Source organism: Dermochelys coriacea, chromosome 2 (assembly GCF_009764565.3).
Source record: "Dermochelys coriacea isolate rDerCor1 chromosome 2, rDerCor1.pri.v4, whole genome shotgun sequence".
NCBI lineage: Eukaryota > Metazoa > Chordata > Testudines > Dermochelyidae > Dermochelys > Dermochelys coriacea.
In genome coordinates this window covers 180,680,131-180,703,815 of record NC_050069.1, presented here as the reverse complement: position 1 = coordinate 180,703,815, position 23,685 = coordinate 180,680,131, and the positions used below count along the sequence as shown (strand labels likewise).

The following is a 23,685-nucleotide window of genomic DNA, read 5'->3' as shown; positions in this document are numbered from 1 at the left end:
CCCCCTCCAGGATCATGTACATACCACAGCTTCCACATCCAGTCATCCTCAATGTGTCTTTCACTGCAGGAGTCACTCCCACAGCTTCCTCTGTATCTGTCATCTCCTTCCCACCTAAATCCTGTTAATCTGGGAAACACAAGCCACACCAAAAAGACCACCCCCCCAGCAAAAGCAAACCCCAAACAAGCACAATCCAAACTCCCCTTGCAAACTCCCACTCAAACTCCCCTGTTTAGAGCTCTGTTTGCTAGCTCCTGTGCCGCTGCAGCTGTCTGATAACTGACAAGATGGAATTCCTTGCTTGGGGTGTGGTGCTTTAGCCCTTATATTCATCAGAGTACTACAGGATTGGGCCTCCCTCAGAAGGCCAGATCAGGCCTATGCACCACTTAAATACTCGAAACAGGATTTCAGTGGGACATCAACAGCTCATAGGCCTTGGGCTGGCCCTGTATACAGGGGTAAATTTCACCCATAGTCCTGAGATGCCCCAGTCCTGCAAACACTTACGTAAGTGAATACATTTACACATGACTAGTCCCATTCAAGTTTATGGGAGTGCTCATGAGCATAAAGCATTTTCAGAACCGGGGACAGTAGGTAGTGGAGCCAGTAATGGCAACATTGTCATATGAAATGTTAATCTCTTCCCATCATACATCTCAGCTGTCCTTCATTTTAGACAGTGGATTACCTCCATTTCACGCTAGTTTGCTATCCTTTCAGTTGTAATGTCTTTAGACCATAAACACAGAATCATGAAAGAGGTTGTAGAAATGGTTTATTATATAAAACTGAATGAATACATTTAATAAAGCCACAGCATTTTAAGCTTCTTGCACTACTTATTTCCTCTCTTTTTTTTTTCTTCCCCATTTTGGGTCTTTGAGCCTCATTGTGTCCCACATTTGTGCCTCAGCAGGCAGAGAGATATAATCTCCATCTGTCTTTATTTTTCTAACCCCCACAATTGGACACCACAATGTGGGTACTAGAGGGAAAGTAGTGCATGTGCTGCCAATTTTATTATCTTTCTCCTCTACAAATGCCTGTATTATTCACGGCCCAGCTCCCCACATGGGAGGAAATATTGGCATTTTAGCCATGCTTTGGCTAAGAATTGTTCCTGCAGTGTATACAGCAGTATTTATCTCTTTTGAAGAGAGAAATGTAGGATTAGGCTGGAAGGTCTTTATTACTGCAGTTTAAAGCTGCCTTAAAAGACATTTTTATTTGTCTAGACTTTTGTTTAAAGTCATACCCAGTAGATGCTCTGCATTCAGTAGAACCTCTGTGGATGCCTCAAAACAAGTTTCACTATATATAGAGACATCTTGAAAACCAATCCATGGTTTCCTTTCCACTCAGTTCGATCTGTGGGAGCAGTGAATTTCTGCATAAGGCAGCAGCATCTTCCCTTCACAGAAAGAGTAACAAGAATGACTGTATTCTTATAACCCTGTGCTTTTGATCCCAGTAATGTTTTTGGTGGAAAACAGACAGCACATAATATTTCACCACACAAAAGCACCATTGTCATGTGATGAAGGCTGGGATAAAAATTTTGAAATGTTTATTTTGAATACAGATTAATAATCAATGGCATTTTGAAAAATCTATGCAAATGGGGGAGGCAAAAAAAAATTTTGCATTGGGGAAGAGAAATAATTTTGTAAAATAATACAAAATTATGTTAGAGACAGGAAAACAGAGGGGTTACCTAATTAGAGAAAGAAATATTGCAGAGTAAAGGAAATTCATAGATTCTAAGGACAAAAGGGACCAGTATGATCATATGGTCTGATCTCCTGCATGACAGATACTAGCGTTTGTATGGCTTCCAGGATTAGATTGATGTCTAAGCTGTTGCATGAAGACGCATAAAACCTGATATTTCATTTGTGTAATGATATTATGATTACATATCACCATGAAAAGGTAGTATGTATTTGTCATTGTCATGTCTTGTCTATTACTGTGAACTTCATTATAGCCTGCTTCTGTTCCAAGGCTTTAGATATATTACTGAGCCACTGGATAATGTAAATGCTTTATTTTCTAATTAATAGCTCAGTACTAGGTTCTACTGTTATATAGAAGATTCTTGCCTCATTGAATGCACTCGTTGGGCAGTGTTGACTTAATAAGCAGCTATTCAATATTTTTTTTTCAGTGTTCAGCCTGTGGGCTGTGGCCTTATTTATTACACAATATTCAAACTGTGCTCTATTAATTTCCTCATGGCTTCTTTATGGTGCACATCACTACAATATCTGTGTGCTTCACAGACATTAATGAATTTATTTGCACAATAACCATGTGAAATGAATAAGTATTATTGTCCCCATTTTACATATGGGGAACTGAGGCACAGAGAGATTAAGATCCAAAGTAGACAGTAATTTGGGTGCTGAATTTGAGATACCTGGCACCTGATTTTTCAGAGTACCTTATATATTCAAAATACAGCTTGTACTGACTTTAGGTAAGATGCCTGTACACTGCTTGTTGTTTTAAAATCTGATTTTCACTCATGCTTTGTTCCTACTGTTAAATAATACTTTGTTTTAAGAATGCGGTTCAGAAGCTCCTGAAAGGATGAAACGCAAACGTCCAGTTGGAGCTGTAGTGTGCTAATGATTGAATGACACAGTATAGTGTCCCCAGGTCTGGGTTAAGAGTGGAAGAATCATGTGATTTCACCTAGACACATGTAAGGGAAAGAGGCCTATCTGTGAGGTGATGCACTGAGAGATGCAAAAGGGAACACAGCAGTAGCTAGCTCTGTAACTGTGACTAATATTTTTCAGCACAGATAAAAAAGAGCACTGCTAACAGCCAAAGTAATAATTTAATTGAATAAAGTAGTAATAAGATTGAAATGTCTCGCTAGTGAAAAGGTCTCTAAGCCATATATATGGTAATATAAATGGTATTTTAGTTTCTTGATGCCTTACCCATTGCAGACATCATTCCCAATTGAAGCATAGATAACTATGGCTGGATTGTCCAACAGTTGATTCCTAGCCAAGCTAAAAAATATAAAAAATAAATAAGTAGCAATATTAATGGAGAAGACCATTTTCATACAGTAGTTTGAATTACACACTATGCTTGTCAGAGCATACTGCACATTGTGAAGTATTTCTTTTAGATTTAGGCTATGTTTGAATAATTCTAAATCTGTTTTTATTATAATCCTATATTTTGGTAATTTCATTTTTTTTTCATAATTCCCTTTTCCCCGGATATGTTTATTTTCACTTCTTTACTAGCTGCTATTCCACCTTCTTTGCATCAATCAGAATCTAAATCAATGACCAAAGCATTTTAATTAGAAATTGGACAAGAAGGGCATGTTTCACTCCGGATTAGGTTTACACTAAGGCACAATATCGAATCAGGATATGGTTTTGGCTGCAACGTTGAGAGCTAAACTCTCAAAGCTACTGCCCAAGAGGGAGGAAATCTCATTAAATCAGTTAATTTCATGATTATCAAAAAATGTCCAACATTCAGGGTGGAAGAAAATCTTACACAAATTAAGTGGAACTGGAAAATAAGCCCCTTCTGGCTTTGGAGCTGACCTGGAAACCCATAGGAGTAACTTCAGATCCAGACATTTGAACTGGAAACCACCTCACCCCCAAATTCAAAGAGGATCAGATTCCAGTGACTGATTAGCAGAGGGTTATCTCAAACTGAACATACTTGTTCCCATTGGGGCATCTAGCCAATGCTCAGGACCTGAAACCTTGGCATTTCATGAATTCACATTTTTCTACAAACGTGCCATTATATTAGAAGATCAGTTCAAAAGTCTCTTGTTCTATTTTCATTGCTCTATAAAGTATATGGTTTGAGTCCTAATACATGAAGACACTGCTTTTCTTCCTATGTACTGCACTTGTAGCTGACATCAGCTGGAATGCTCTTGCTCATCACTCTTATATCTGAAAGGTCTGGGGGCTGAAAGCAGAGTGTGGTTGCTTAAGGCCCTCGACTCTGGGACTTTCTCTTCCTGTTGATCCAACACAGGCAGAGTTCATTCACCTTCAGGGTAAAGTGTAAGGCCCATCTAGTCACTAAAAGCTAAACTGGGCTGGCCGTGCCTGGATGCAGAAATATGGGGAACAACGTGCAAGGGCTTTCCTTACTTTGTCCCCACTGTGTAGGGGCCAGCCACATGTGGCTAGGAATCAGAGCCACTGCTCTGTGCTAGGTTTCTGCCTTCCGGAAAGGGGTGGCAATGGGCCAGCCCATGGCGGAGCGGGCTAGGTGCAGAGAAACATGCATTGAACTTATTGAAAGACTGTCACAGAAATAAGTGATGCATCAAAACTTCACAGCATAGGTTAAGCCTAGCTTAATACAGTCAAACTTTTTCCTCTTTAAAAACAAGCTGCCAAAGAAAAGGAGAAAGGTGAAAAAATATTTACAATTAGCAACGAGAAGACAAAGCTACATTTGAAAGCAGCTGCCAGACACACAGGAGTGTAGACAAGTAGCCACAGCCAAGAGGAACTGCTAAGCGCATTCATGGAGGGAAAGGAATTGAGTCATTGGTGGCTGGGGATGCTCAAGGAGACCGACATGTCTCTCCTGCTGGTGAGGTGGCCCAATGACACAGAAACACTTGTTTCTCCAATGACTCAGCACTTCCTCCTGTTGTGCATTACGGGCACAAGAGCAAAGAGAGAGGATCTATTACAGGAAAATCCTAAGGATCAGTTTTGATTGACCTGGGGCGTGGGAGCCACAATGTACCTCCCTCTATTAACTCTGGGTGTGGCAACTCCAACCAAACCTCCTACTCATCTATATTCAGATCAGACTTGGGCTTGTTGCTTGTTCATCCTCAGCCACTCAGCTTTATCAGTCTAAACTTCAGAAATTACATTCACAGAATAAGGCAAAGGGCCTGTTTAATAATTAATTTATGCTGATGTAAATCAAGAGTAACTCAATTGAAGTCAATGGAGTTACATCAGTATAACTGATGTATGGGCCTGATCCAGACCTCTTTGAAGTCAGTGGAAAGACTCCCATTGACTTCCAGTGGGCTTTGGTCCAGGCCCTAAGTATGAGGCAATTCAATCAAATGTTTTTATTTCAATTACTTATTCTTCATGATGCAGAAGAAATAGGCAGCTTTCCAAAATATGGTAGGTCATTAAATCTATGGTTTAAGACTTACAGCACTATCAGCCAGTATATTCACTGCACAGTTTTGTTTTGATTTATTTTTGGAAGGTAGAATTCTAATTAACTACTGTACCTGCACCTAGAATACAAATACCATTAAGTGCTTACCTTTTCATTAAATCCAGAAGATTTTTTGAAGAACCACCTACATGATCAACCACAGTGGAAGAAAGAGAAATAGGGTAACACCATTAAAATTACAGAACTTTAGAGTGAATTTGTTTTTTTAGGGATGTAGCACACATAATCTCCATGCCCTTTCTTTTGGGTTCTATTTATTGAATAAAAATCTTTCCGTGGACCCCTTTTCCTCCACCTCCACAAAACAGTGCCAGCAACTGACCAACACTATAAACATGCTTCCAATGGTACTTTATATAATAGTGATGGATCTGATTCAAAACCCTGGATTAAAATACTTCTGAACTTTGGAGTAAATCTGAATCTGGATTTGAATCTAGATTTGACTGCTTTGTCCACACAGTCATCTCCAGTAAACCACCTGTCCTTGTTTGTGAACAGTCAAGCTGCTTCTAACTTTCCCTATACATTGAGAAGTGAATCATTCTCACAATTTAATAAAAATTAATGGCCCACGTCTTGGTAACCTTATGAGTGACAAGCATATGCAAAATGGGACTATGCCAACAGCACCTTTCACAACATACGATACAGCTATGAATTTCAGTAGCATTTCACCCAGCTGGTAAGATGCAGACCTTCTGCCCCGGGGCGGGGGGGAGGGGAAGGAGAGGGGGAAAGGAAACTAGCAGACCCATCCTGTGGTATTCTGCAATGGAGACTTCACTTAGACTTTAAATCAGGAAAATATCCCTGTTCTAAAAAGCACTTAAGCACATGCATAACTTTAAGCAAGTGCTTAACAACAAAGCTTATATTTAAATACTTTCCTGAATCAAGGCCTTATTCATGTCCACAATCCCATCATTCCACAATGACAAAGTCATTTCTGTCTCTCTGTGGCCTATAGGTGAAAACGGGCATTTGCATGGCACTTTTGTAGCTGGCACTGCAAGGGATTTACATGCCAGATATGTTAAACATTTGTATGCCCCTTCATGCTTCGGCCACCATTCCAGAGGACATGCTTCTATGCTGATGACACCCATTAAAAAATGCATTAATTAAATTTGTGACTCAACTCCTTGGGGGAGAATTGTATATCCCCTGCTCTGTTTTACCCGCATTCCGCCACATATTTCATGATATAGCAGTCTCGGATGATGACCCAGCACATGTTCATTTTAAGAACACTTTCACTGCAGATTTGAAAAATGCAAAGAGGGTACCAATGTGAGACTTCTAAAGATAGCTACAGCACTCGATCCAAGGTTTAAGAATCCGAAGTGCCTTCCAAAATCTGAGACGGACGAGGTGTGGAGCATGCTTTCAGAAGCCTTAAAAGAGCAACACTCAAATGCGGAAACTACACAACCCGAACCACCAAAGAAGAAAATCAACCTTCTGCTGGTGGCATCTGACTCAGATAATGAAAATGAACATGCGTCGGTCCACACTGCTTTGGATCGTTATCAAGCAGAACCAGTCATCAGCATGGATGCATGTCCTCTGGAATGGTGGTTGAAGCATGAAGGGACATATGAATCTTTAGTGCATCTGGCACGTAAATATCTTGCGATGCCGGCTACAACAGTGCCATGAGAATGCCTGTTCTCATTTTAGGTGACATTGTAAACAAGAAGCGGGCAGCATTATCTCCTGTAAATGTAAACAAACGTGTTTGTCTGAACGATTGGCTGAACAAGAAGTAGGACTGAGTGAACTTGCAGGCTCTAAAATTTTACGCTGTTTTATTTTTGAAAGCAGGTTTTTTTGTACATAATTCTACATTTGTAAGTTCAACTTTCATGATAAAGAGATTCCACTACAGTGCTTGTATTAGGTGAATTGAAAAATACTATTTCTTTTGTTTTGTTTTTACAGTGCAAATACTTGTAATAAAAAATAAATATAAAATGAGCAATAATTTTGAGAAGCAAATAAATTAGATTTGTAAACTGTTTATAGATCACTTGCAAACTGAAAAAAGAAATGAAATTGCTAGAGAAAATTATTAGTTATGAATTATTAACCTAGCTCATGTATTAAACATGTTGGAAAGCCACTGGTGAGCTATGTGCATCATCCCAAATAAGTGCAGAGAAAGCCTTTATACCATATCATCAAATATTCTGTATATAATACATATGTTACAGATAAACTATTTTAGGAGTATTCTGGAGCATTTTTATAGTTTCTAGTGTGACTATTTTTGCATCTCTCCATCTGTAAAGCCAAGTGCCTCAGAGACCATGAGTCCAACCATGCAGGGCTCAGATGGAGCCATAATAATCTTCACAAATAACTTACAAGGGGTTTTCTGTCCCTTAAGACTGTCACAGATGTAACAGTTGTTACCTCAGACCTCTCCATGGATATAAATGTTTACTAGGTCACCTTGGGAAATTGGGACCCTCCAGTTTGCAATGGCACTGACATCCCATTTCTGGCTTTATAGGCTAGTAGACTTTAGAGGAAGCTGTGACATCATTATGTTTAGTAAAGCTGTTACGGGCCTCAGCCTTTCCTGGCTCCCTTTACACTGTGGCCCGGGATGCTGCTGTGGAACATTTCTCCACTGTGTACATAGATGTGGAATGCCTCACTGCAGATGTTTCACAGTTTTCCACCCCCACAAAGTAAAACCACAGCACTCACAATGCATTTAAGACCCCACCTATACAGACGGGGCACAGGATTTTGCCAACCTGCAGTGATCAGCATTTCTGCATGTTGTAAAATGAACAAACATAGGAAACGAACCTCAAAACTTTCCACTAACCCTACCAACACCAAGAAAATAAACTGTCCTTTAAGTACCTAAAACTTTACATATGCAACAATTCCTCAGCTGAATTTTGATAGATGTGTTTTTAAATGGCTGATTTTTTGTTTTGTTTCTCTCTCTCTCTCTTTCTGCTTCACTTTTAATTTCCAAAGTTTGAATTTTAAAGGAAAACCCATCAAAGTCAGTAAGTAAAAATACTGATCTCCTATCAACTGAGTCTGGGCCCATCTGAAAGCTCTTACCTGGAGCAGCCCTTCTTTTATTTGTTTTCATAGTGACACTAGGAATATAAAGAAAAGATGACACACAGCTTTCTATGAGGCATATGATAAAAAAGCCCTTTGTCTAAGTGTTATGGGCTTGATTCCACACAGTGCCACATGAGTCCTGGAGATGCTAAGCATTTTCATTTCCCAGTGGGTTCACTGGGAGCTGAGGAAGCTCAGCACATTGCAGGACTGGTCCTATGATAGAGGAAATGGATTTCTGCATTGTGAATTTCTTTGCATCTTCTTTCTTTTCATGTTTCTAGTAGTAGGAAGCATTATTTTAGGCAGATAGGTTTAGTTCTCCCAGATGGGACCATTGTCAGTTCAGTGATCAGTTTTTAGCTTTACCAGTGTTGACAGTGTCCATTTAAATTTTCCTATTTGGGGAAAATATTACACCATATGAGGATATACTTTACAATGCTCTGTCAGGGGGGTGATTAAGAGAAGACACGAAGGGAGGCCATCATTGGACTTTTCTATTGCTTGTAATTTTTGTCTTCCTAAATTTTTCTCTCAGTTTTCTTGAGAGAATTTGCCCTGGGACAATCTCACCTCTTTTTATACCCTGCAGGTTTCTGCAACAGGAGTGTAAAATATCTATGTGAAATGAAAAGAAAGAGAGAGGGGGAGCTCATCAAGATGTATAAAAAAAAGAAGAGAGGCCAGAGAAAGAGAAGGAAATTGAACATATAGCTGCTATAGACAGGTGATGTTATATGCACAGATTATAAAACCAGAAGGGACTATTATGATAATCTTGCCTGACAATTTTCATTTCCCCAGGGGACCAATGGGATTTGAACCTGGGCCCTCTGACCCTGTGAGTGTCAATCCCCTAGGCCACCAGAACACCTTAAATAGCTCTAGTATGTACACACTATACAAAAGTCTGACCAGTACTCTACAACAGCCCTCTGGGAATAAAGAGTAGTATTGCATAGAGAACATCTAATCTTCCAAACATTCCTGTACAATGGGGCAGGAATACCTCCTAGCACACACCTGAATGTCAGGTTGGGGATGCAACACAATCAGGGATAGGGAGGAAGGCATGTTGCTTCTTTTTAGAGCAGGAATAAGATGCATGAGCCAACCTGCCCTTGAGAAGGCAGGATGACTGTGGACCAATCATAGGTCATAGCACAATTCAGGAATGATTTATTCCGATCTCCACTGCAGGACCAAATGGTATTCCAACCATGTCAGACACTACCCATTCTGTAACCAGGACTCATAACATGGTGGCTTTCTGTATCAGACAAACAGTTTTAATTTTGAATGGCTTTTAATTTGTTAGTCTCTAAGGTGCCACAAGTACTCCTTTTCTTTTTGCTTTTAATTCTATCACTGATGTAGAATGGCCATGTGAGATGGGGGAGGAAATATTTTAACTTTCAATCCAGCAACAATTTCTAAAGTTTGTAATTCTGGAGGCACAAAACCTCAATGCAAACTTCAGTGTTAAGAACTAAACTTTTTTAATTTTAGAAAAAATATTTAGACAGAGAAAAATGAATTCCAGTTTAGAGTTACAGTGAAATGCATCAATTATTAGTCAGGCAGAAGTCATTCATTAGTCATACAGGAGATGAAAGAGATCAAGCATAAATGAGTTCTTATTCAGAATCAATAGAGAGACTGAACCGAAGAGAAAAGACACTGTGTTAAATAGATCCTGTTCTCTACTTCTCTACAATGCATGTATGCAGTTATGTAGCATTTTTCTGAATTGTGTTTCTGAGCTGTACCCATTAATTCAACATCAAGATCAAATTTTCATCTGTGGAAAAAATGAGGTTATAGTACCATTTTTGGAAATATTCTGGAAGTCTCTGTGATTACAGCGGTTTCTTCTGCGTAAACGTAGATACAGAGAGTCTGTCCAGCCTCTGAAACACATTAACAAAAGATACTCAACTCATATGGTACAAATGAAACATGGCTAGCTTTAAAGAAAAGGGCTGGCAGATTACATATTAAAAATAGATTAAAGTATCTGAACAGTTTTAGATCCCAATTCTGCATACACTAACTACTGGTGTTAGTATTTACTATCAAGTATAATACTTTTTATTAATAGTAGTCCCACCGAAGGCAATGGGACGACCAAGTGTTTGCAGGATTGAACCATTATTTTGCATTATTTGGCATGTTTTGTTTGCTATGCCATTAAGCACATCCCTCAGAGTTTAATTTTGGAATTTTGGCATAATTTAAGCCAATGGAGTATGGTAATTTTGACAATTTGATAATTAAAATTCTAGGAAGAGATTCAAATTAACATTTTGAGGAAGATTCGTCAGAGTTGTATGCAAGCTGGACGCATACAACAATTTAAAAAGATGGATAGAAAGGCAGGATAAGGCAATCAGCAAGTTAACGAGGGTAAGGGAAAACCAAGTAGCCAGAGGAAGCAGCCCGTAGGTGAGAAAAAGGTAAAACTGCCTTTGTCAGGTTTAAATTGCACTGGCTATTTCTGAGGATTTTCATTTTAACTCTTCTCTGACATAAATGACCAGGAAAGCTTTTCTGTGTGGCACAGTAGGATCCCAAGCCTGAAACTGCCAAACAAGGCATTAGCATCCTTTAGATTTAATTCTCTGAAGAACAGGGAGACTCAGTGGTTTTGAAAATTCAGAAATCAATTTTAGATCCAAAGCTTCCTTTGTTTTTCTGCCTCCTCTTTTTACAGTTAATAATTTTCTATTAAATATAATGATTTAAGTGGAAATCTAGATATCCCCCAAAAGCTCTCTCTAGGCTGACAGGAGCTTTCAAATTGTCCATATTTCTAGTTATGTTTATACTGATTCTTCAGATAATTGCTTCACCAACCTTTATGCTGGATGTCATCTACCAAAGCAATACTACTGACATGCAAGGATTTTGGCTTCTTGTTATAGCTGTGGAACAGTAAATAAGAGTGAGGAAGTATTGGCAGGACATTCATTTCCTCGTGTTTTAAATCTTGGACTGACTGATTTGAAAGACAGATTGTATTTGATTAATTTTTCCGTTTCCTTTGTACCGCAGAGAAAAATGTAAAAATCCCTGTAAAGGAGAATAGCTTTAAGGAAAGCTGATAAAAAGATCGCTCTCTAGAACCCTTGTTGATCCCTTCTGGGGCTGTTGAAGTTGTGTTTGAACTCAGATGTAGAGGAATTTGGGGTAAAGGATGGCAAACACAATGCAGATAAATATAAAACCATAACAAGTCTTGAAACCAAGAATGAAAAACATAATATTACTTACTTTGAAATGTGATAATGCGGACGATTAACCATGAAAGAGGCTATAGAAGTAACACATTAAATTTCTACAGCCTTCAGCATGAGGTGGAAAGCAAAGCAAAGAGGATGCATTGGTCAAAGAATGCAATATTTAGTTAATCAATATAAATAATAAATGCTTCACAGAAAACAGCATAATATCCCAGTTTTTTAATTCAGTTTACATAGGATTTTAGCTAGCTTTGCTTCAGTCCTGCTTTTACATATTCCAGATATATATTAGCCCAATTATTTTAAAGTAGATATGTAAATTAAAAACATGGGAGTAAACCATGACACTCAGAATCCAAGCATATATATGCTAACCCCTAGGGCTAAGTCTTTTCTCCAAGTCCCTAGTTTTGTAAAGGGACCACTCAGTGCAAGAAAAATAACTCTACTCACAGGACTGCAGGCTCGGAACTTGATATTTATTTAATTACACCACAACAAAGTGGTGACAAAAAACCCCTCATACTGACTAAACCGGAAATAAGAGGGTGTGGGAGTGGAGCAGGATTCCATCCCATAATAATTTAGACATTATTAACCCTATCATGACCACTTCACTACATGCACCCTGAACAGCCTCTTTAAGGCCATGGTTCTCAATCAGGGATATGTGTACTCCTGGGGGGTACACAGAGGTCTTCCAGGTCATCTAGATATTTGCCTAGTTTTACACAGGCTACATAAAAAGCACCAGCAAAGTCAGTACAAACTAAAATTTCATACAGACAACGACTTGTTTATAGTTCTCTATATACTGTACATTGAAATGTAAGTACAATATTTATATTCCAATTGATTTATATTATAATTATATGGGAAAAATGAGAAAGTCAGCCATTTTTCAGTAATAGTGTGTGGTGACACTTGTATTTTTGTCTGATTTTGTAAGCAAGTAGGTTTTAAGTGAGGTGAAGCTTGGGGGTACAGAAGTCCAGAAAGGTTGAGAGTCAATGCTCTAGGGCAGTGGTGGGCAACCTGCGGCCCGTGCTGCTTCCCGCAGCTCCCATTGGCCGGGAACGGCGAACCGCGGCCCCTGGGAGCTGCGGGCGGCTGTGCCTGCGGACGGTCAACGTCAGCAAACTGTGTCGCGGCCTGCCCGCGGATTACCGTGATGGGCCACAGGCTGCCCACCACTGCTCGAGGGCATGCAGCAGTAGTGGAGCTGCTCTGTGTCCGTAACGCTATCCCCTCTGCACTCCATACCACAAATGGAAGCCTATTCGAGCTGGTCAAAAAATGGAAAAAATTTCAGGAAAAATGTTGTTGATTCGAAGTTGTTTCCATTTCACTGGGATCAAAATGGAGCAATTTTTCATTTGCATTTATTAATTTTTTGTGAAATACTTTTTCTAAAACATTTGCATTTTCCTTCTTTTCTTCCTCTTGTTGCCCCCATTCCTCAACTTTTTGCCATTCAGTGCAATAAAGTGAATGAGGTCAAGGGCTTCCCTCCCCCACATCCCCACTTTTTCATTTTCTCTTTTAGTTCTCTACTTTTCCAAACATCTCCAACTTTATAAAAATTACAGAGTGGCAACGTTAGTGTTTCATTTTCCTTTTTCACTGTAACTTTTTCAAAGGTGAGGACTTGCAAAAGTTGCAGAGTGGAAAAAGGAGAAAAGAAAAATGAAAAAGTGAAACACTCTCTAAAACTGCAGACATCACTCATTCAATGGCAAAAAGGAAATAGGAAAGGGAAAAAGTACAAATCCAAAAAAATCCACATTTAAAATTTTTGGAATTAAATTTTGGGGAGGGGCAGTGTACCAAGAGCTTTATGTTAAAGTTTCTGGTTTTGAAAAAAGGAAAATTTAACCTTTATTTTTTCCCCCCCAAATAAATTATGTTGACCATCTCTAGAGACTGCACAGAGGGCAAGCAAAGTTGAAGGAGTAGGTGAGGCAGGTCTGGGAGTCCACACATTAGTGAAAATGTTTGAGAGGAGAGAGAGTGTGGGGGAAAATCTTTGAGACAATCATGATTTTAGGAAGAGCAGAGGCAGAGCATGCCAGCACTTTTATTTTTCCATTCAAACATTGGATTTTTCTCCAATCGTCTTTGCTTGGTTTCTCCTCCCCCCGTCTTTCTTTTCTTTTCTTTTTTCCCCATCAAGGCTTGCTGAAACTTGGCTTAGTCCTTCTATGAGCTTACCCAATTGTGGAGTTCAGAAATCCAGTGGTCCCTGAGAAATGGGGCCAGTCAAGCTCATTGGTAAGAGCCACTGGGACATCAGAAAATGATTTCTGAAAGGAAATTTAAAAGCAATTAAGATGGTTTTGCTTTCCCAAATAAAATCCCATCCACAGAATCAAACAACATTCTCAATTTGGAGCATCAGCCAATTACTGATAATACCATACTTATATAGTATACACATTTATATATACACATTTATATAGTTACACTTAAAAAGTTGCTACTTATTTCTGACATATTTCCTATCCCTAACATGGAGAATAAGAGTAGAACCAATAAACACTTTCAGACTAGTAGAAACATTTTAAATGTGTACATTGTCATATCACCTGTGATTCTGAAGGACCCCACAGTGCTTCACAAACTACAGCATGTACAATACTTACAGCACCACTGGCATGGTAGATATCAGCTTGCAGCATTAATTTCTGCACCCATCTCATGGACCCTTTGTCTGTGGGCAAAGGAGCCAATGGCTGCAAAGTTCCTAAGGGCCCATGCTATGGGGGAGATGGGATGCCAGGCATAACTACCTAAGGGATCATGTACCTCAGGGCTGAAGCCTTCTTTTCTCCCTGATCCCTAGGATCTGTGGGAAGGGTAGGGTGCAAACACATGCCATTTTAGAAACTTCACAAAGTGAATCTGGGTTTCCTGGCCTCAGTCAATCTGCTCCAGGTTTTACCACAGACATTTTTATTTTTATTTTTTTTATTCACAGAGTTTGGAAGGAATCATCCCCATGGCAAGACAGATGTGACTGGGGATCCCTCTGCTGTAGGGGAGAATCCAGTGATGGGGAATGGAGTCAGGGGGAGGGCACATGAATAGAAGGAGAGTAGGGAGCAGGGTATAAACTTTCCTAGCAGCAGGAAGAGCTGCTAGTAAGAACTTTCATGAATATAGATACAGCCTTTATGTTTTCCTAGCCTCTGCTCTTATTTATCTCTGTAATACGTCTTAGGATACAGTTTCTATGAAAGCTCTATTGTACAGTCAATAAATGGCACTCTATTCTTTTCCATTTCGATTTGTGAAAATGTTAAAAAAAACACAAAAGGGAAGAAAAATAGCCTGGAGAAATCACCCTGTCTCATCCTGTGAGAAGACAGAGTAAATGTTCATCTTTTAGCAATCTGAGATACACTTTCAAAGACAAATGCACAAGTCCTTTGTGCTCATGCTGAAAAACTGTTGATGAAAAACTGTTTATAAACAAAGGAAGGTCAAAGCATAAAGTAAGGAAACCTACATACTGCTGTACTGCATTTAATTTATTGACTTCATTTTCTTTTTAAGCAATTGTGTTTTTCTAAAAACCCTCACAACTATACACAATCAGCATGTGGATAATTCTTTCCAGAGGTGAACAATGAACAAAAGAAGAGCTAAATCCTGCAATCCTTACAGGTTTTGATTCTTAGAGGCAGGGATGGGGGCAGGGGAGACTGCAAGTCACATCATATTTGACCTACTTACAGTAAATCTGCTTTAGCTACCAAGGTGAAAACAGTTCTGTCTTGATAACCCTTCATCTCACTCTTAAGAAAAACACTGGGGACAATTTTCAAATCTGTCTGCTTCCAATTCTATTTGTGTGTGCAAGAGGCATTTACTGAAGATGCACAAGTACTTGGGAACTCTGCACAAGAGAAGGAGTTTAAGCACACAATTTGGCTGGTCACTTTTGAAATTTTGGCCCAAAATATGTTGATTATAAGAGAGGAAGTGAAATGCTTAAAATAAAATCAGTAAATATAAAATAATGTTTAAGATCCCTTATCAATTACAGAATACACATGTAAGGCTTAAAAAAAGATGATGAAATGTATTTTAAAACAAAAGCATCTAAAATCACTTCTTTCTTTAGGACCTGCCAACACTGGGCTGGGAACTGTTGTCAGGGAACAAGTTTTACAATATGATTTTAAACTGGTTCTCAGGCTAATTTAGGTTAAATATAGTATAGCCAGCACCTAGCCATGTTGAAACTGACTTGGAAATGATGTATTAGCTTAGAACTATGTTCCAACCTAAAACTGTATTCCAGTTTAGCACAGACCCTGATCCATCAAAGTACTTAAGGCCAGACTTCTAAAGATATTTAAGCATGGGAAGATACAGACTGGTGCCTAGCAGGATTTTCAAAAGTGCCTCGGGCCTATCTGCATCTTTAAGTGCCTAAATGCCTTTAAAAATCTAGCCCTCAAGCTCTACAGGGATGTCGTTTAGAAAGCATGTTGTAACCTAAAAAGATAATTCTAGCTTAACCTACCATTCAAACATGTCCCAGTCTAGAAGGGGGCCCTAACTGAGTTCTACATTAGAATGGTATCCAAGCATGGCCTAGTTTAAACACCATATTCTAGACTATCCTGGTTTGGAAATGATGTTGCACCCTAGGCACCAGACTTTAGCAGAAAATGATGAGAAGGATGTTCCAGCCTAGTTTTGAAACTGTATTCTAGCATCAAATTTTATTCCAGCTAAGTCTAGTTATGAAGCAGTATTCTAGCTTAGGAAACATTTTCTGGCAGTGTTTTAGACTAGTATACCAGAGTATAGCCTCGCCTGGTTTGGCAATCACGTGCTTGCTTGAAGAGTCACAATTCTACCATACAGGGCAGTCAAAACAATGGGGGATTGTGCACACAGTTACCAAGCTATGCTGAAATCAAGTGAGCCTGAACCAAAGAACCTTCCCCTTACTGTAGGGGAATATTTTACAAAAGGGAGTTGGACACCTAATCCTCATCTGAGCCTATGAAAATTTCCCCCATCTACAAAACCATTTAACATACTAAACATGATGACTGAGATTTCCAAAGCCACCTAAGGGATTTGGTCTGGGATACACAGTTCCCATTCAATTTAATGGGAATTGCTTCCTTGATTTTAATGGGAAATAGGTGTCCAAGTCCCCATGGCAGCTTTGAAAATCTCAGGCTGTGTTTCTTTTCTAACAGCATAAATAAGTAATTATTAAAACTGCAGACCCTGTTTCTTTACCTCTTTAACATTCCTAATTTGCAATACTGCAGGTTTAAAATGAGCAAAATAAAAATCCAATTTCTCAATAAAACAGTATCCTGAGGACCAAAATGTTTGCTTACAGAAAATAGCATGAACTTTGCAGGAGATGAGACTGAAGCTAAAGCATGGATGGTTCTGTACCAAAATGTGGAATTTCAGCAAACACAGCGCCTGATCCAGCTCCCATTGAAATAGACAGATTCCCATTAACTTCAGTGGTGCAGGAACAAGCCTGTAGGGCACAGTTTTCAGACTATGCTTTCTTCATGAGCTATGCATCTAAAAAGTGAGGAAAATATTTCTTGCATGAAGGGAGATGAGACATGAATGTGAACCAACTATTTCATTTAAAGACCAGAACCACGCTGCTCTTGGGTAAACAGATATTTATTGCATCACAGCTAGATTAAGGATTTATTTTGCTCTTGCTACAGCATGAAATCAAAACCTACTGAATTCAGGAACATTTATCTAAAATTCAACTTCCTAGAAGAAGTGTCACCAGCATTTCAAAACAGGATGGTATAGAGCCTTTACCTTCAAAAGAATCACCTTTCAAATGAGATTTAGAGATAATCGCCTATCCTAGACACATTATAATATGTCTATCATGCATTCTTACAACTACAATACCCACCTGCTGAAGTGAAGAAACAGATTGACAGAGACAGAAGAGTACCCAGAAATCACCTATTACAGGAGAGACCCAACAAAGAAAATAACAGAACGCCACTAGCCATCACCTTCAGCACCCAACTAAAACCTCTCTAACGCATCATCAAGGATCTACAACCTATCCTGAAGGACGACCCAATACTCTCACAGATCTTGGGAGACAGGCCAGTCCTTGCTTACAGAGAGCTCCCCAACCTGAAGCAAATACTCACCAGCAACCACACACCACACAACAGAACCACTAACCCAGGAACCTATCCTTGCAACAAAGCCCGTTGCCAACTCTGTCCACATATCTATTCAGGGGACATCATCATAGGGCCTAATCACTTCAGCCACACTATCAGAGGCTCGTTCACCTGCGCATCTACCAATGTGATATATGCCATCATGTGCCAGCAATGCCCCTCTGCCATGTACATTGGTCAAACTGGACAGTCTCTACGTAAAAGAATAAATGGACACAAATCAGACTTCAAGAATTATAACATTCAAAAACCAGTCAGAGAAAACTTTAATCTCTCTGGTCACTCGATTACAGACCTGAGAGTGGCTATCCTTCAACAAAAATACTTCAAAAACAGACTCCAATGAGAGACTGCTGAATCGGAATTAATTTGCAAACTGGATACAATTAATTTAGGCTTGAATAGAGACTGGGAGTGGATGGGTCATTACACAAAGTAAACTATTTCCCCATGTTATTTCTTCCCCCCCACCCCAGCCCCTACTGTTCCTCAGACATTCTTGTTAACTGCTGGAAATGGCCAACCTTGATTATCACCATAAAAGGTTTTCCTCCTTCTCCTCCCCCCCCCCCACTTCCTGCTGGTAATAGCTCATCTTAAGTGATCACTCCTTACAGTGTGTATGATAAAACCCATTGCTTCATGTTCTCTGTGTATGTATATAAATCTTCCCACTGTATTTTCTACCAAACGCATCCGATGAAGTGAGCTGTAGCTCACAAAAGCTTATGCTCAAATAAATTTGTTAGTCTCTAAGGTGCCACAAGTACTCCTTTTCTTTTTGTGAATTCAGACTAACACAACTGCTACTCTGAAACCTAACATTATAATAGGAAAGTGCTGCATTTTGTAAGTCAATTCTAAGCAGATGGCCAGAGCAGCCGGAGGGCAATATCCTTTGCTAGACACAAGAGTCTTTTTTTAAACATGAGTTGTTCAGAAAAGCCCTCCACATAAAAAAAATCTACAGTACTTTTCCACTTTGGTTAACTCCTATAAAGACATATATCTCTGTGCAATAAACTTTGTATTTCAATGTCAAAGAGACAGATCACCCATGCTGAATGTTTCTATGCGGGGGAGGGTGCGGGGGGAATTAATACAGCACAAAATATGCTAGACCCAAGACCCACTGATGGGAGTGAAGCTGAACCTAAGTTGTATCAACCTTCCTTGCCCTGCCAAAAATCTTCCATGTGATCTCTGTATGTTTGAGGTTCTGGTGATTTAAGGGTGATGTGTCTGGACTGATAATTAGGGCCCTACCAAATTCACAGTCCATTTTGGTCAATTTCACAATCATAGGATTTAAAAAATTGTAAATTTCCTGATTTCAACTATTTAAATCTGAAATTTCATGGTATTGTAATTGTAGGGGTCCTGACTCAAAAAGGAGTTGTGAGGGGGTCGCAAGGTGGGGATTGCGGTACTGCTACCTCTACATCTGCACTGTTTCTGGTGGTGGCACTGCCTTCAGAGCTGGGCAGCTGGAAAGCAGCGGCTATGCCTTCATGTAGAAGTAAGGATGGCATGGTATGGTATTGCCACCCTTACTTCTGCTCTGCTGCTGGCGGGGCGCTACCTTCAGAGCTGGGTGCCTGGCCAACAGCAGCTGCTCTCTGGCCACCCAGCTCTGAAGGCAATGCAGAAACAAGGGTGGCAATACCAGGACCCCCTAAAATAACCTTGTGACCCCCTGCAACTCACTTTTGGGTCAGGCCCCCCAGTTTGAAAAACACTGGTCTCCCCCATGAAATCTGTATAGTAAAGAGTAAAAGCACACAAAAGACCAAATTTCATGGGGGTAGACCAGATTTCACGGACTGTGATGCATTTTTCACAGTCGTGAATTTGGTAGGGCCCTACTGATAAGGCACAGAGCCACTCATCTGCTGCAAAACACATGAAGACTTACTCACTAATACTCTCAGCATCAATTTTTATATATTGTTGCTCCTTGTATTCAAATACCTCAGAGCAGGCATTTGGTGAGGGGGTTTTAAGGTCAATGGACCAAGAGAGAATAGTGGAAGCCTTAATCCTCCGTGACTGTCTCCGGGTAGATAGGTTTTACCTGTTGTGACCAGGACCCCAGTGGGGGCCAGCTAGGGTGACCAGATAGCAAGTGTAAAAAATCGGGGGTTAAGAGGTGCCTATATAAGAAAAAGCCCCCCAAATTGGAACTGTCCCTATAAAATCGGGACATCTGGTCACCCTAGGGCCAGCTGAGGTTACTCAATTAAGGTGAATTGCAAAGAATGGGGCAGACAATCCACCAAAAGCTGGTGGATATTCCAAGACTTAGATTTACCAAGCCACCATAAAACAGATTTTTTATTACCTCACTGGTTGCCCAGAAGCCAACAACACAGTTTCCCTGAAGAAACCCAGCCTCAGGTCTTCATCCAGGTACCCAAGTCAAATATGATGAAGATTTCTGAAAATTTTATTTCATCATATAAAAGAAAAGGTTCTACCAATCCCAAAGGATTGGACACATTACCTCCCAGGTTAATGAATATTCCAGATCTTACCCAAATACACGCTACAGCCAATTCTTATTATCTAAACTAAAATTTATTAAAAAAGAAAAGAGAGACAGTATGGTTTAAAGATTAATATAATACAGACATGAGTTCAATTCTTGAGGTTCAGTTTCATAGCAGAGATGGTGAGCTTTGTAGTTGCAAAGAGTTCCTTTATAATTTAGTTCCTAGGTTATAGCCCAATGTCCAATGTCATATTCAGGCTGTACCAGTTTAACTGGGATCTCATCTTGTGGCTTAAGCTTCCCCTGATGAAGCTTAAGCAAATCTAAGATATCAGGATCGGGACCCAACTGTCTTTTACACAGTTTTCTAACCTCCACTTGACCATACAGTCCTGGGTAAACAATACGCTTTTGATGTAATCTTCTGTTTCCTGAACACCACCAGTAATTAGTTACAGAAATTAACATAGGGCAATTTATCCATTTGGCAGTTTATCACAAACTTTAAAGATACATATAGACAATAACATTATTTCACCCAAGATTCAGCTAAATGTTAATATTCACTTTTGATCTCTGAATTAGTAGCTATAGTGACAAACAGGAACTGTTTGTTTACATCAGTGGTTCTCAAAGCTGGTCTCCCGCTTGTTCAGGGAAAGCCCCTGGCGCGCTTGACTGGTTTGTTTATCTGCCGCGTCCACAGGTTCGGCCGATCACAGCTCCCACTGCCCACGGTTTGCTGCTCCAAACCAATGGGGGCAGCGGGAAGGGTGGCCAGCACGTCCCTTGGCCCGCCCTGCTTCCTGTGGCCCCCATTGGCCTGGAGCAGCGAACCGTGGCCAGTGAGAGCCATGATCGGCCGAACCTGCAGACGCGGCAGGTAAACAAACCAGTCCAGTGTGGCAGGAGCTTTCCCTGAACAAGAGGAAGATCAGCTTTGAGAACCACTGGTTTATATGGCTAGCATTTATGATGCATACAATTAGTATCACTTCTAATTTCTAACAATATAGGTTTGCATTTCAAAGTTCTAGCCTATCAACCATGAATGGCCCTAATTACCATTTGCATACCTTTCTAACATAAGTTTAAAGGTTGGCTCTAGGTCATCCAGCCTGCAAGCTGCTTAATTTTTTCTGGCCATGGATTATATTTTGTATAAGATTTGCTGCAATTATATAGCAGTGGTAGCAATAATGCTTTGCATGATTATATTTTAATTAGACAACATCACACCTGTGGACATTTGGTCATCTGAGGACTGGAGGAGAAGAGGTCATACTCCCATCTGCTTGTTGTTTTCAAACCACTGTCCCTTCCTACCACATAATAGAATGGAATCCCTACAGATTTTTTGCCACCTGCATTCAGTTCTCCTGGGAATTTTCCTGTGGAAGGGCATGATATGGGCCAGAGAGTGTAAGTGTCTGTCCTGACTTTCATTTTACTGGGCCAAAATTTTGAAAATGGGATGCCTGATTGTAGGTATCTACAATCCATTTTAGACATCCATGGGATGATTTATCAGAGGTGTGGAGTAACCTGCCGTTTGCATGGAACTTGGTGAGGCTGTGGATGCTCAACACCTCTGAATAAAAAATCAGACCTCTTCTGTAAGTGCCTAAATATAGATTTATCTAACTAAATTTAGTCACCCACGTTTGAAAATCTGGATCTCATTTATGCTGATGATTGTTAAATTATCCAAAATGATAACCTGAGACTTCTTAAGTAAGGAGATTTGATCATTTATTCTATAATCCTCCCCTGGTTCAACCTGACTTCCATTGCATGGCAGAGCAGGAACAGCCAGCATAACAAAGCACAAAAGACATTCCTCAGAGTCTCTTTACTAAACTCCTGGAAAATTCTTGCCTAATCTAATTAGCTTTCAAACAGCAGTTAATAGTCTCCCATGGTGTGGTGCTGATGAACTGAAGGGTGCATGGAATTGCTGTAGACTGTAAACTTCACCCTTTAATAAATCTGAAAAGGCAGCATATTCATTTCCTACTCCCCACAAGATTTAAATACTCCAGAAAAAACATTTTCTTTTTGAACCTTCATCTTTGAGTCATTTTGGGAGGCAATGAATGCTGGGAAAAACTGGTCAGTAACTCACTTTTATTCACAGGAAGGTTGGAGGAATCAAAGCAAAGTGTATTGTAATAAATTAACAGTAGCTATGTGACATGGGGAGCTAAGTGGTGCAGTAGGTTAACGCACTAATCTTTTCCCCACTGGAGGCTTAAATTCATGTTCTTGCTGTGGTCTCAATTAAGGATGATTTTGGATGTGACTACCCTACTCTCTCTGTGTTCACAACCCAAAAACACATTTGTGATTAGCAATTTCTGCTCAAGAAAGGCTTAGAATTGGAAAAGCAGAGAACTTTTAGGTTAAATTTTAGGCAGGCCAACAAAGCCCTGTAGGTAAAGATGTGCACTGCTTGAACTCACTGGCATTGGCTCAAGATAATGCTAATAGCCTTTCCTTTTCCCATGCACCAAAATTCATCCCAATTTAACCACTCATTTATGTTGTCAGAAAAAACTCACATGCAATGTAGTAAATCTTTTCACAAACAAAGTGGTCAAGTGATAAGAGACTTTGCTCTTTGGCTTTAATCTACACTCTCTGCCTAACTAAAAACTAGTTTCTTTAAATGAAAGAAAATTAACAATTTTCCTGTACAAATTCATATTCAACTAGAATTTTATTTAAACATGTACATGAAGTATATTTAACAATAATATTTAGCATTATATATCTTCAAAGTGCTTGAGAAACAATTAATATTCACAACCCCCTTGCAAGGTAGGAAAATTGTTGTTACCCCCTTTTTACAGATGGAAACAGTGAGACACAGAAATTAGATGAGAGTCAGTGTCAGAGATAGGATTAGCCCTCAGGGATTCACTGCTCCCAATCCTGTGCTCAGACCACTAGACTACAATGTTCATTCTCATGATGAACTACAAATCAAATCAAATATCATTATTGCAACTGTTTGAGCAAAGATGTTTAACTACTTTTAGCACTCCATGCTCCATATAATTCTACATTAATGTTTAACTGTCCTATTTTCCCAGGTTGGTAGGAGAGTTTGCATAGTACATAGTAAAAAATAATTTGATTCTGCTATCCTGAGTCTCATGAAGCCATTATATCTTTGCAATATGAGGGCAAAGTGAATATAAAATCATACCAAAGCAGAATGGTAGAATTTTACACTGGCATAAATAACTGCATGAGGTGCAGGGCAACAGAGAATCAAGTTCTATGGGTACAAATCAGCATGTCCAAACTTTTAAAAGTTTGATTGGAGAGCTTGGATACTGGTACGAACAAAAGGACACACAAGCGTAAGAACAAGGGATAGTATATGAAGAAGTCACGGTCTAGTGAC

The 23,685-nt window shown here is 39.6% G+C and overlaps 1 protein-coding gene across 5 annotated transcripts in view; it reads right to left on the bottom strand.

The window, feature by feature from the left end:
* The window catches only part of AOAH (acyloxyacyl hydrolase), a 183,239-nt gene that overhangs the window by 87,971 nt on the left and 71,583 nt on the right, over window positions 1–23,685 (bottom strand). For all 5 annotated transcript variants that reach the window (XM_038390784.2, XM_043508743.1, XM_043508742.1 and 2 more), the window contains exons 13-16: window positions 13,782–13,873; window positions 10,156–10,238; window positions 5,317–5,353; window positions 2,961–3,035 (exon numbers count right to left, since the gene is read on the bottom strand). In XM_038390784.2, coding sequence (XP_038246712.1) covers window positions 2,961–3,035; window positions 5,317–5,353; window positions 10,156–10,238; window positions 13,782–13,873 — 287 coding nt within the window. The remainder of the gene's footprint in view (window positions 1–2,960; window positions 3,036–5,316; window positions 5,354–10,155; window positions 10,239–13,781; window positions 13,874–23,685) is intronic.